Raw genomic sequence first — 13397 nt, forward strand, 5'->3', positions numbered from 1 at the left:
GTGTGGTTTGTGCCATCTGGTAGATAGGCACCCTTGTAGCTCTGACTGGGGCAGTTCAAAGGCAGTTTATTTGACTAAAGCGTTTGTACCCCTGTAATAGTCTGAAATAAGAAAAGTCATATGTTTTACTCATTTTACCAATCCAAATGTTAATCTCATCCAGAAACACACCCAGAATAATTTGTGACCACATATCCGGTAACCTTGTGGCCCAGTAATATTGACATAAAATTAACCATCACAAGTCAACCCATTGTCAACTTGACACCCATAAGCATATCCTAAGCTATACTTTATTTCTAAATAATGATGATAGTAGGATGATAACGTCTGTACACATTATACATCTATCCTATGTACTACCACAAATGGACTAACGCCTTCTCCAGAAAAGGTGATAAAGTCCATGAGTGAAGTTTACTTTTCAATTTAATATCCCATAACTTAAATATTATGATGTAAAATTAACAATACTTAAAAACTATGGTATAAAGTCAATATATCTTATTTTACATGATAAGGGAATATGAGAGGGAAGAAAACAAAAATATTTTTCATATATACATATTTTTATATATATATACACATAAACACAGACATAATCACATTAAAATAAAGAGGAAATACTCATGATTATCACAGTCCTTGTTTCTATAACTGGTCATATATTCATGGGTTGATATTTATAGTTATGTTCTTCCTTTACCCATTCGATATGCCCTTTGCCTTCACTAAACACCTCAGCTGGTCATGGTTCTTCACCTGAGGAGGTAATCCAAACTTTCATTGTGGAAGGGTCTGGGCTATTAGTAGTCCTGACTGGATTGGGTTGTTGTAGTTTTCCTTTTTTTTTTTTTTTACCCCAGTTAGAATGGTTTTTATTAAAAAGTCCAAAAACAATAGATGCTGGCATGGATGCAGAGAGAAAGGGATGCTTATACACTGTTGGTGGGACTGCAAAATCAGTACAACCTCTATGGAAAACAGTATGGAGATTCCTCAAAGAACTAAAAGTAGACTTACCATTCAATCCAGTGATCTCACTACTGGGTATTTACCCAAAGGAAGTCATTTTATCAAAAAATTACCTGCACCCAAATGTTTACTGCAACACAATTCACAATTTCAAAGATGTGGAATCTACCCAAACGCCCATCAATTCATGAGTGGATTAACAAAACATGGTATATGTATACCATGGAATACTAGTCAGCCATGAAGAAGGATGACTTAATGCCTTTTGCAACAATATGGGTGGAACTGGAGACCATTTTTCTAAGTGAAGCATGTCAAGAATGGAAAAACAAGCACCACACGTACTCACTATTAAATTGGAACTAACTGATGAGCACACATGTGCACACAGGGAAGTATAACTCAATGGAAATCAAAGCGGGGGAGGGAAGAGGAGGGGATAGCTGAAAACCTACCTAACAGGTACAATGAACACTATCTGGGTGACAGGAACACTTCTAACCCTGACTCAAGTATTACAAAAGTGATCCCTGTAACCAGGAACATTTGTACCCCCATAATACTTTGAAATTAAAAAAAAATTATACTAAGTTAAAGAAGCCAGACACAAAAGGCCATAACTGTAAGATGCCACTTACTTGAAATTCCCAGAACAGGCAAATCCACAAACATAAAGCAGACTGGTGGTTGCCAGGGACAGGGGACCGGGAGGGGAGGCTGGGGAGTGGGGCCAGATGGAGAGTTAAGTTACTGCTTAATGGGTCCAGGGTTTCATCTGGGGATGAGGAAAAGGTTTGGGAACTAGACAGAGGTGACGGTTACACAACACTGTGAATGTACCAAATGCCAGTGTATTGTCCCCTTTAAAATGGTTACTTTTATGTTATGTGAATTTTACCTCGACATAAATAAATGAATAAATTGCAAATAAAAATGTGGAAAGAGACATATCAACTAAAAAGGATTTTAAAAAGTGAGAAAGACATTTAAACAAATTTTAACACAGGGTTTAGGCAGGTAGCTGGCTGATTTTAAGAATCCTTTCACATCCACAGCGAGCTGTCCAAAGCTAACAGACCACACTTCTCACTGTACACTTCTACCTGCCAACTGGAAAGGTCCTACGATGCTGGTTCTTCAACATCTATTAATAGCAGGAAGACTAGGCTTCTAGAGTTGTCTGGTATTTGCCCTTTCCTGGCAATTTCATCTTAAATTGGGGTCTGTGGGTCCAAGGGTCTACATGAACCAAAATTCAGGACACGCATTCGGTTAAGTACCAAGTATATTCTCAGGGACAATGAACTGAGGATATGTGGCTGCTGAAACGACAGCCCTCCCGATGACTCCAACATTCAAGGGATTAAAAGAATTCAGCCCCAGAGGTTTTATATACAAAACTAGCAACAATACAACTGAATTGGACTGCATTTTAAAAACACACTTCATTTCCAAATCCACTGAGCAGCTCAACAGGCTTCAGTGACGCCTGCGGTCCCTGGGATTGGAGGAGTCCCGCTCCCGGGAGCGCCGGGCCCTTTTATGCCTGTGGGATTTGTCAGGGCTCCTACTTCTACTTCTATGACTAGGCGCTTCAGAACGCCCATTGTTCCGGCTAGAATGTGTGTCTGAGCTTCGCCCTCTGTCCCTACCCCTGTTCTTTTCTTCTCTTGCCTCCCTCCTGCTTGAGGACTTGTGCTCATGTTTGGGTTTCTCCTTCTTCGGCTCCCTCTCCAGGTCCTCTGCTCCACCACGGCAGGCGGTCCTGGCCTCAGGGGAGCCCGAGTAGCCCTTCCGGCCCTCCCTGGACTCTGGCTTCTGAACTCGCTCTGCATTCTTGCTGCTGTGCTTCTTAGGGCCAGGGCCATCCTTCTCCTTTATTGCCTTGCTTCTGGGTGATGAAGAGGAGGGCGGCTGCTCTGCCTGTACTCCCCGGGCAGGCTTCTTTTCTTTCTTTCTTTTCTTTTTTTCCTTTATTTTTTTTTTGTGGGTGTGTCATCTTCAGAGCCCCCAGACACACTTGGTGAGGGGGTACGAGCCCCACAGCCCTTCTCTTGGAACTGTTTGTTCACATCATCTAGTTCTTCTGAGTCCTTAGGAGCCGGATAGTTAGATACCCGATCCACTCAGATAGTTCGCCCTTTGATCTTGATCCCATTAAAATTGTCGACGGCCGGAGGAATTGTGCTCCTCTGGTCTTCATAGCAGAGGAAACAGAATCCTTTGGATTTCCCAGTCTTCTTGTCCCACACGAGACTAATGTTAAGAATCTCCCCACACTGTGAGAAAACACAGATGATGTCCCCTTCGGTCCGTTCATAAGGAAGCCCTCCCAGGAAGATCCGGGCACTGTCCTTGTAGTCCGAGTGCCAGGACACCTTATCCGCCACCCCAAGCTGGATCTCTTACTCATTCAGCTCATTGATCAGCTTCACCTTAGTTAAAGGGTTCATCTTAGCGGGTTTGTGGTCCAGTTTTCCATTTATCTTAATCACGGGTCATGATAATACTAGTAGACACCCTAATGGAGCTCCTGTATTCTTGATGTACTCTTCCTTACTTTCATTGTGGAGCAGTAATCTAATTTCCCCTTCGTTGTCAGGATCAATCACCCAAGCCAGTGCAGTAACTTCTTTCTTTGCCTATTGATTTTAGAGGCATGAGATGTCCAAAGTCATCAGGCAGCAGTCTTAAGTTCCAGTTCAATGAAATTATTGTTGTGTTTCCTGGTGGAAGTGTCTTCCCTTTAGAGCTAAGACCTCTTGGCCAGCAGGGCATAAAGTCATGGGACCAGAAACCAAAAATTTTGCTAGTGGGTTACTAGGGGTAACAGTGTGTGGTGCACTTTGGTTTCCACTCCTTAATTCCCCTCCTTGATTTATAGACACATGAATTCTATCAATCAGAGAAATAGCACCATATATTGGACCCTGATTCAGAGCATACACAGCCTCCTGAACAACATTGTTCCAACCCTGCAAGATGTTGCAGCTTAGCTGGTGCTGTAACTGAGTCTTCAAGAGGTTATTCCACCATTCTATCAAACCAGCTGCTTCCAGACGATGGGGAACATGGTAAGACCAGTGAATTCCATGAGAATGAATCCATTGCCACCCTTCTTTTACTCCGAAGTGAGTTCCTTAATCAGAAGTAATGTTATGTAAAATACCACAATGCCAGATAAGACATTTTGTATAAGTCTGTGCATGGTAATTTTGGGAGAAGCATTACATTCAGGGAAGGTAAATTCTTATCCAGAGGAAGAGTCTATTCCAGTATGAACAAAACATAGCCTTTTCTGTTATGGAAGCAGTCTAATGTAATTAACCTGACACCAGGTAGCTGGCTGATAACTCTGGGAAATAGTGCCATATTTAGAACACAGTGTTAGTTTCTGCTGCTGACAGAGTAGATACTGAGCAGTGGCCATAGCCAGGTCCACCCTGGTGAGTAGAAGTCCATATTGCTGAGACCCTACATAGCCTCCATCCCTGTCACCATGACCACTTTGTTCATGAGCCCATTGGACAATGACAAGTAAAATTAAATATCACATTAAACAATTCTACTTTAGTTATTTTCCCTAGAAAAATGAAAATGCATCATACAAAGATATGGCACATGAAAGTTAATAACTGCACTATTCACAATAGTCCTAAAATTGAAACTACCCAAGTGTCTCAACTGGTGAATGTATAAGCAAAATATGATATATTCACACAGTGAAACATTATTTAGCCATAGGAAGAAATGAAGTACTGATGCATGCTACAATATGATTAGACCTCAAAAATATGGCAAGAAACCAGATACAAAATTTTACATTTTGTATCATTCCTTTTCTTTGAAATGTCCAGCAAAGGCAAATCTGTAGAGACAGAAAGCAGATTAGTGTTGCCTTGGGTAGGGGATGGGAACAGAGATTAATTGCACCTGGGCATGAGGGATTTTTCCCGTGTGATGACAATGTTCTAAAATTTAATTGTAGTGAAAAATGCAAAACTCTGCAAATGTACCAAAACATATTGAATTTTACTCTTAAAACCTGTGACTGTTATGGTGTAAAAATCATTTTAATAAGTCTATCTAAAACATTTTTTCACTTGCTCCTGGGCCTTTGACACTATTTCTCAATGAACACACTTGAAGAGAGAGACTATAAATATCTTGTCCTTGAGGGTATCTCCAGTATATAAAGCAGCATCTGGCACAAGGTAGGAATACAAAATGTACATGTATATGTATGCATGTGTGTGTGCATATTTGTGTGCATAGATTGATATTGATAACTATGTTTTGTCCTATTTAAATTCATTATTTGCTATTTTTCAACTTTTTATTACTTTGAATAGTTTTAAAAACAAAATTATACAATGAGCGCCCTTAAACTTACTATCTAAAGTCACCAATTGTGAACATTTTGTCACAGTTGCTTTATTTACCTTTCCATCTGTGTATATGTATATTATTGAACCATTTTAATATGAGCTGCCTACCTCTTAATAGTCTTTCCCTAATTACTTTATATGCATATTAAGAGGTACAATTTCATTATTTCTCCTAATAAAATTGACAATAATTCTCTAATATTATTTACTATCCAATCCATATCCAAATATCCCCCAAACAGCCTTAAAATATTGTTTTGAAAAAAAAAACATTATTCATATACTGCATTTGGTTTTTAAGTCTCCTTACTACTATAATCTAAGGTAGATCCCCAAATATTTTTCATGATATTGAATATTTTTCATGATTGCTTTTATGATATTGAAACCAGAGAAATTGTCCTATAAATTGTCCCACATTCTGGATTTGACTTTTTCTATGTGGTACATTTAACTTAGTCCTCTATCTCTTCCATTTCCTGTTAACTAAAAGTTGGATCTAAAGATTTGAGTAAAGTTAACATTTTTGTTGTGAATATGTTATAAGTGATGCTGTATAACTCAATTAAATATTTTTAACTAATAAATTTTATTCAAATTTTGAGTGAGAAATTGAATAAACAAGACAAAAGCTCTCTCTAGAAAAAATGTTTCTTGAAATATAGCACATTTTCACTTTCACAAATTTTGGACAGGCAAAACACCACCTCAAAACAGTTTTCAGACATTATCATTTTGAAAATCCTTTTTCTTCTCAATATGAGTTATGACCTACTTTTCTAAAATAATATATTTCTCTGTTTTAAACAAAAAAATGAAAACATTTTTATGTTTATTTTAAATTTAGGCTTTTCTTCAAAGCAGAACTTCAAGCTTTTCTTTTGCATTTTTACTTTGTGTGTGCAATAAAAGGCCATAGTCATTTTCACCGAGAAGAATCAAAGACTAGCATGTCAGAGACAATTATGGACTGTAATTTTAAATCATTTCAGTGCTGAGAATTTCCCTCCCCCTACTTCAAGCATTTTAATATTTTTTTTTGTTTATTTAAATGAAAATATCCATGATGAGCACTTTCTAATGTCATCAACTGTGAGAAATACTCATCTTGTATTTTATCAGCCCAGTTCCCATTAGGGTGGTGCTCTGAGGACATAACTAGGGTTCTGCCTCCATGGCAAGCTCCATGGATTTTGGCCTTGGTAGTGAAAATGGAGGCACAGATAGTTCCTTGATTGCCTTGGCCCCACTAAAGTGCTGTTAACATTTTATTATTTTAAGGTTGAGTAGTGCTCCGTGCTAAACCTATACCACATTTTATTAATCCACTCATGAATTGATGGGCACTTGGGTTGATTCCACATCTTTGCAATTGTGAATTGTGATGCCATAAAAAATATGAATTAATACCTTTTGCAACAATCTGGTTGGAACTGGAGACCATTCTCCTAGGTGAAATATCTCAAGGATGGAAAAACAAATACCACATGTACTCACTATTAAATTGGAACTAACCAATGAGCACACATGTGCACAGAGGGAAGTAAAACTCAATGGAAATCAACCAGGGGGGAGGAGGGGAAGGGAGGGGGAAAAAATCTACCAAATGGGTACTATGAACACTATTTGGATGACGGGTACACTTATAGCCAGGACTCAAGCTTTACAAAAGTGATCCATGTATCTAAAACATTTCTACCCATTTAATATTTTGAAATAAAATAAAATAAGTCATTGTTAAAAAATTACTTTAAATCTGCTTAATTTAGCATAACTGAATAATTTAACAAATATTTATTCAGCACCTTCTATATGCAAAATATTGGGGGATGTATTTCTCTTTGTACCCTTAAATATGCTCTACTTTCTTTGCGGATGTGTTCTCTATAATACTTCTCTGCCTCTTTCTCTACTTCTGTTTTATACATGCTTCAGGGAAGTTATTGGAATACACATGAACAATGTTCTCTGAATTGCTTGGAGAGTACTATTCTTGTAACCTTCATTACCAAGTTTGATTGTAAGAATACATCCAATTGATGGAGCCATAGGTCAATGATACCAACTTTTTTGGAAGAACAGCTGAACCAATAGCTGTCAAATTTGGCCTTAAACTCTCCCTTAAGCTCTTTTTGTCAGTGTCTCGTTACAGAGACAGGGCTTACTGGTGGTTTGATTGTTGCTATAACTCAAAGGAATCAACACAAGGGACTAAATAAATATTATGCCAAGACTTTTAGTTTGAGAAAAGAGAAATAATCCAGTTAACAATAAAGTTGGCATTGTTTGATTTATATTTATGTTCTGTCAAGACTCTCCATCCTCCTTATATAGTATATAGTTAAGTAGGCTGTATTCATGTCAATAGGAGCTGAGTTGGTGAAATAAAGGACATCATCTGTCCAATATCTTCTAACATTTAAAATACAATTTGTGCATCATTTACGTTTGGAATTATAATTAAGACAGTTTGATTTGTTTCAAATAGAGGTTCTCTTGCCATTTCTGTGGTTCACAGTCTATCTCTGTATCCTAGCAAACATATATGAAATTTAAATGGATTTAAGAGAGTTTGGCCAAAAGTTGCCTGAACTGTTATTAGCATTTTAATTTGTTACATTATGGGGAAGGGATGTTCTAATGAATTCTCCCCTCACTTTCATTCTTATATAGCTTCCTAATGGCTTAATAGTCCATCTGGATCATTCTCTCTATAAGAATTTAATTCTATTTACTAGTTTTGTCATCTGTAGATTTCCAATTTAAATATTTAAAAACAACACATGATCCCATATTGCTTAAGTGTTTTAATGTAATTGTTTTGAAAACACAAAAATACACGCCTCATGTCTTATTTTTATAAAATTTAAATGGAAGTTAATTTATACAGAAGAATAATCAACCCCCTGCAGATATGTGTAACATTCAGATATCCTGTTCTGCATGGGACATCAAATACGAACAACTAAAATATATGCTTTCCTTTCATCCTGCTGATATTAGGTTTTGAATTCGTGCATAAGATGGCTCATCTTATACAATTGTTTCCTAATTATCCACTCTAGGATGATAGCAAAGAAACTCAAGAATACCAAATGTCATATGTTTCTTGGATTTTTATGAAAGGAGGGTGAACACTGTATTTAAAATTAGTAATAAAAATGCTCACCCAAATTTCTTGCTGTACTGTCCAAGTAAATAAATATTCATCAAGGACTCAAATGTTTATAGCAGCACAATTTACAATTGCAAAGATGTGGAAACAACCCAAATGCCCATCAATACATGAGTGGCTTAATAAAATGTGTTGTATGTTTACCATGGAATACTACTCAACTAAAAAAAAAAAATGGTGATCTAGTACCTCTTATATTATCCTGTATAGAGATTGAGCCCATCCTTCGAAGTGAGGTATCACAAGGATGGAAAAACATGCACCACATGTACTTGCCATCAAATTGGTACTAACTGATCGGCACTAAGGTGCTCACATGGTAGTAATACTCACTGGGTGCTGGTCAGGTAGGGGGAAGTAGGGGGGATGGGGGGCAAACCCCAGCTAATGGAAATGGGTCACACTGTATGGGGGAAGGACATGCTTGTATCCCTGGCTTGAGCAAGGCAAATGCATTCCCACAATATCCTGAATTAAAAAAATAAATAAATAAAATTAGTATTCAATAAAAAAATATTCATCAAGGAAATACTTTTTGTTTCCTGGGCCTAGACAAATACAATAAACAACCCAACTCTGATTTATTAATTTTAACAAACTATAGTAGGGTATATGTGGTTAAATATAGAAGTATTAGGGTTCTCCAGAGAGACAGAACCAATAGGAGATATATAGATAGATAGATAGATGAGAGAGGATTTATTAGAATTGATTCATGTAATTATGAAGGCTGAGAAGTCCCACAATAGGCTATCTGCAGGCTGGGGAAGCAGGGAAGCCAGTGGAGTGACTCAGTCTAGGTCCAAAGGCCTGAGAACGAGGGGATCCAATGGTATAAGTCTCAGTCCAAGACTGAAGGCTTAAGAAACTGAAGGGACATCTTGTACAAGTCTCAATGTCCAAAGGTCAGAGAAATTGGAGTTCTGATGTCCAAAAGGAAGCAGAGAAAGATGTCCCAGCTCCAGAAGAAAGAGCAAATTAGCCTTTCCTTTGCCCATTTGTTCTATTAAGGCCCTCAGTTAATAGCATCTTGCTCACCTACACAGGATGAGAGCAGATAGTTATTACTTAGCCCACTGATTTAAATGTCAATCTCATCTAGAAATACTCTCACAGACATGCCTAGAAGTAATGCTTTACCAGCTACCCGGGTATCCCTTAATCTAGTCAAGTCAACACCTAAATTTTATCATCACAGTAGGGTGCCAGTGAAAGAGAGGTATGATAGGTGCCTTCAAGTATTTAAATATTGTTATGTAGGAAAGAATTACGTTTTGTTATTTTCTCAATGGCAGATTTATAATCAGTAGGTCACAGATAAAGCAGAACTATGTTGATTCAATGTTTTCACTGGTGTTAGTTGCCAAACAATAGATTGACTTTGCACAGAAGATATTGACTGTACATACTGAATCTGTTTAATGAGAGGCCTAATTTCCTCATGGTAGTCATATATACAGGGAATTCACATATTGAGAGCAGATTGGACCAGAAGATCTCCAATACTCCTTCCATCTAGGGAATCTATGATTTTGTACTCTTAAAAATAATCAGGAAAAGTAAACAAACAAAAACAGGAGCCATTGGAGCATTGGCCCTATGCAATAGCTAATGGGGCTAATAGTTGTGTCCTGTTCATAATGATAATAGAAGATCAAAAATTTTCCCTCAAACACCTCATCTGGCCTTGCTTCAATTTATGGGGTTCTCATCATATTGTTTACATCTTTGGAAATTTCTGGACACATGTACATTTGACCTTGACATAGGAAGGAGTTTCTATATGTATTATGGAAGGATTCTATAGGTTAGGAAGGATTCTAGGGGTTTACTTTATGAAAGTTTACTTTATGAAAACCCTACCTGATCTCCTTACCTCAAAATTGAGCAAGTCACCTTACATAGTGCCGTTTAATGATCCCTTATTGCCAATGGATAAGAAAAAAACTCCTTTGATGGGATTCCACAAACTTTTATAGGCTGATTTGAACCTATGTCTCAAAACTTAATCCCAGTTGCTCAATCCATGTGGTCTTGATCAAACTACTTATCATTCCTCCCAAATTCCTTGTTCTTCCATAACTCTGTGGCTATATACACACTATCTCCTTTCCAGGAATGCCAATTTATCTTTTCCATTGCTTACTGAATGTCTGCTCATCCCTCAAGACTTCACTCAAATACAAAATTTTCTCTGAGACCTTTCCCAATCTTTTAGGTAAACTTGGTCACTACATCTTCTCTTCTGTCATGGGATTTTGTAAAATCTCAAGTACAACACTTGCTGTATTGCATAATAACTTCCTATTTTTCATTCTTTCCATTATCCTGAACTCCTCAGGGCCAATGAATAGCGTTTTTGTCATCTACTACATCTCCAATGTTTAGTTCATAGCCTTATAGAGTGTTGATATTTAGTGATTTTTTTTGGATAATGTATACATGATAGGAATATTCTAATTGATAAATTGATTAATTGAATAGAACATGCACAGATTGTGAGGGGAAAATGTAGGAACATTTCCAGTGCATTGTGTCCCACTGAAACTCTGGATGTACCCAAAAAATAGAGTGATCACGCTGGTTTAAAAACTTGAAATGGAAGAAAGCAGAGAGTGGAGAGTATAAGAAAGCCTTAGGAAGGAACTGAGGAACAGTGAAGTGAAGAATTTGTGGTAATATTTCCATAGAAAAAATACTTTGTGGCTGTTCAGGTTCTTAGTACTAATTTTTTGAGAAACTACAAACTGAAGGGCTTTTGGATTTCTCCATCCATAAAGAAAGGTTAACTATTTTATGTCTTGATGGGAAATTGATACACTTGATTTTCATGCACTTAGAATTCTAAATTCTGGAGTTCTTTAAGAACTATGATTAATTGCAAAAGTTAAGTTGAAAGCATAGTTTTTGTCTCTCATGGTCATACCCTTGGAGTTCTAGGCTAGCGGCGACTGAGCAAAACTATATTACAAACACCCACATGCCAGAGATCAACACTGTTAAAACACAATGCTTTCAGAGTTGCTTTTCTACTTAACTCTAAGCTTACATATTTTAGTACCCTGTTTCTCTCTATATAGGCTGTCATTCACACTGAATGACATGCCAAAGATAAAAGCATCATTTCTTTGGTAAAAACAAACAAACATATTATACAAAGATTTGCAAAATATCAAGTTGAATGTGGGGCTATTTTATTGTGTGTTTAATTAATCAAAAGATGTTATTTAAACATTATGCTGCCTCTGCTCTATAAACAGACTGGAGCATTGTAAGAAGCACAGAATGATAACTATTGTCATTATAGCAGCAAGTTTTTTTTTTTAGTCATTTCCAATTACCAGAGATAAAAGATACACCTGGCATATTACTTCATGTCTGAAGTTTTTCATATTTAATATATATATTTTTTATTTCTTGAAAAATTGTATAATTTTAATTAATGCTATAAACTGTAATTATTTATTTACACTTGCATTTCAAATGAGAAGGGGAAATTGTGAAGGTAATGATAATTTTCCTTTCCTAGAGCCTATAACTCTCAGGGGAGGTGGGCTGAAGGTGACACATGAACTCAATAGAGAAAGAAACCAAGGGACCAGAGAATGTGATTGAAACATCACCAATTGATCTCTTGTAAAAGATCTCATTTTATTTTTCATGTTTAAGTACAATGAAACTTTTTCACACTTACTATGTGAAAGCAAGCATGCTCATCTTAGTATTTTGGGAGACAAAGGAATGAAGGAAACATAATCTCCCTCTTCAAAAGTGGTGCCATCTAGGAGGAGCGGTGATGGCGGAGTGGTGCTGACCTCCTGGATTTGTGCTCCCGGAGAGGAAGGCATGGATTCGGACCTACCACAACACTAGAGGACCACTCCCCCACAAGAACAGTGGTGTGAATCCATGGAGAATCAATGTGGGACACACAGAGCAAGAAAAGCCTGAGGTGAACGGGAAATAGGTCCATGAAATTCTGGAAAGTGTGGGACAGACAATAGACAGCGGAGTGCGGGACGGCTACACCCGCCTCACCATGGAGTGGGGCGGGGCAGCCTCTTAGGAGAGTGGCTTGTTCTGCCCACTGACCTCCACACCCACTTAATTAGAGACCTGCCTGAAGCCGGTGCAGAATCACCGAGGGAGACGTGGGGCTTTGCGGACAGGAGGCATTTTCGGGAAAACAGCTTAGACCCTGGGGGATCTCAGCTGAGACTGCGCTTGGTGAGGAGGGATGGAGCTGTGCCAAGGTGGAAAGCTGCAAAGGGTCCCCAACAATGGATTTCTTTGTATTTCCTTGCTTTTTTTTTTGGCGGTTCTCCAGCCGGGGACCCCCGGTGAGCGTCTTTGCTTGCCAGGCCCCCGGCTCCGGTGTTTGCCAAACCCAGAACATTAATCCCCACAAGTGCCGGTGTTCTGCGGGCTCACAGGTGCCATCTTGAAATCCACAGCGTAGCCGCTGCGGAGCCATAGGGTGCCAAGCGGCTCCCTTCACTAGTCCCTGAACCCACGCCAAGAGCGCGGGCTTTACATAAACACGGTGGGCAGGAGACATTACCAGGAAAACAGCTTGGACCCAGGGGGATCTCAGCCAAGGTCGCGCTTGGCGAGGAGGGACGGAGCTGCGCTAAGGCGTAAAAAAGCATAGGGTCGCTGAACTATAGATTTTTTTTTTTTGTATTTTTCTGCTTTTTTTCGGCGGTTCCCTAGCCGGACAGCCCCGGTGGGCATCTTTGCTCACCAGGCCCCCGGCTCTGGTGCTTGCTGAACCCGGAACGTTACCCCCCCCCCCCAGTGCCGACGTTCTGTGGGTGCACACTCGCCATCTTGAAATCCACAGTGTAGCCGCTGCGGAG

At 38.6% G+C, this 13397-nt stretch overlaps 1 protein-coding gene across 1 annotated transcript; it reads right to left on the reverse strand.

The window, feature by feature from the left end:
• Positions 1 to 1710: 1710 nt before the first annotated feature.
• Positions 1711 to 3428, reverse strand: LOC138378388 (RNA-binding motif protein, X-linked 2-like). Its single transcript, XM_069463738.1, is given in 2 exon segments — positions 1711 to 2951; positions 2954 to 3428. Coding segments are annotated over 2 exon segments (972 nt in total). The 3' UTR covers positions 1711 to 2454.
• Positions 3429 to 13397: the final 9969 nt, after the last annotated feature.

Source organism: Eulemur rufifrons, chromosome 30 (assembly GCF_041146395.1).
Source record: "Eulemur rufifrons isolate Redbay chromosome 30, OSU_ERuf_1, whole genome shotgun sequence".
In the NCBI taxonomy this organism is placed as follows: Eukaryota; Metazoa; Chordata; class Mammalia; order Primates; family Lemuridae; genus Eulemur; species Eulemur rufifrons.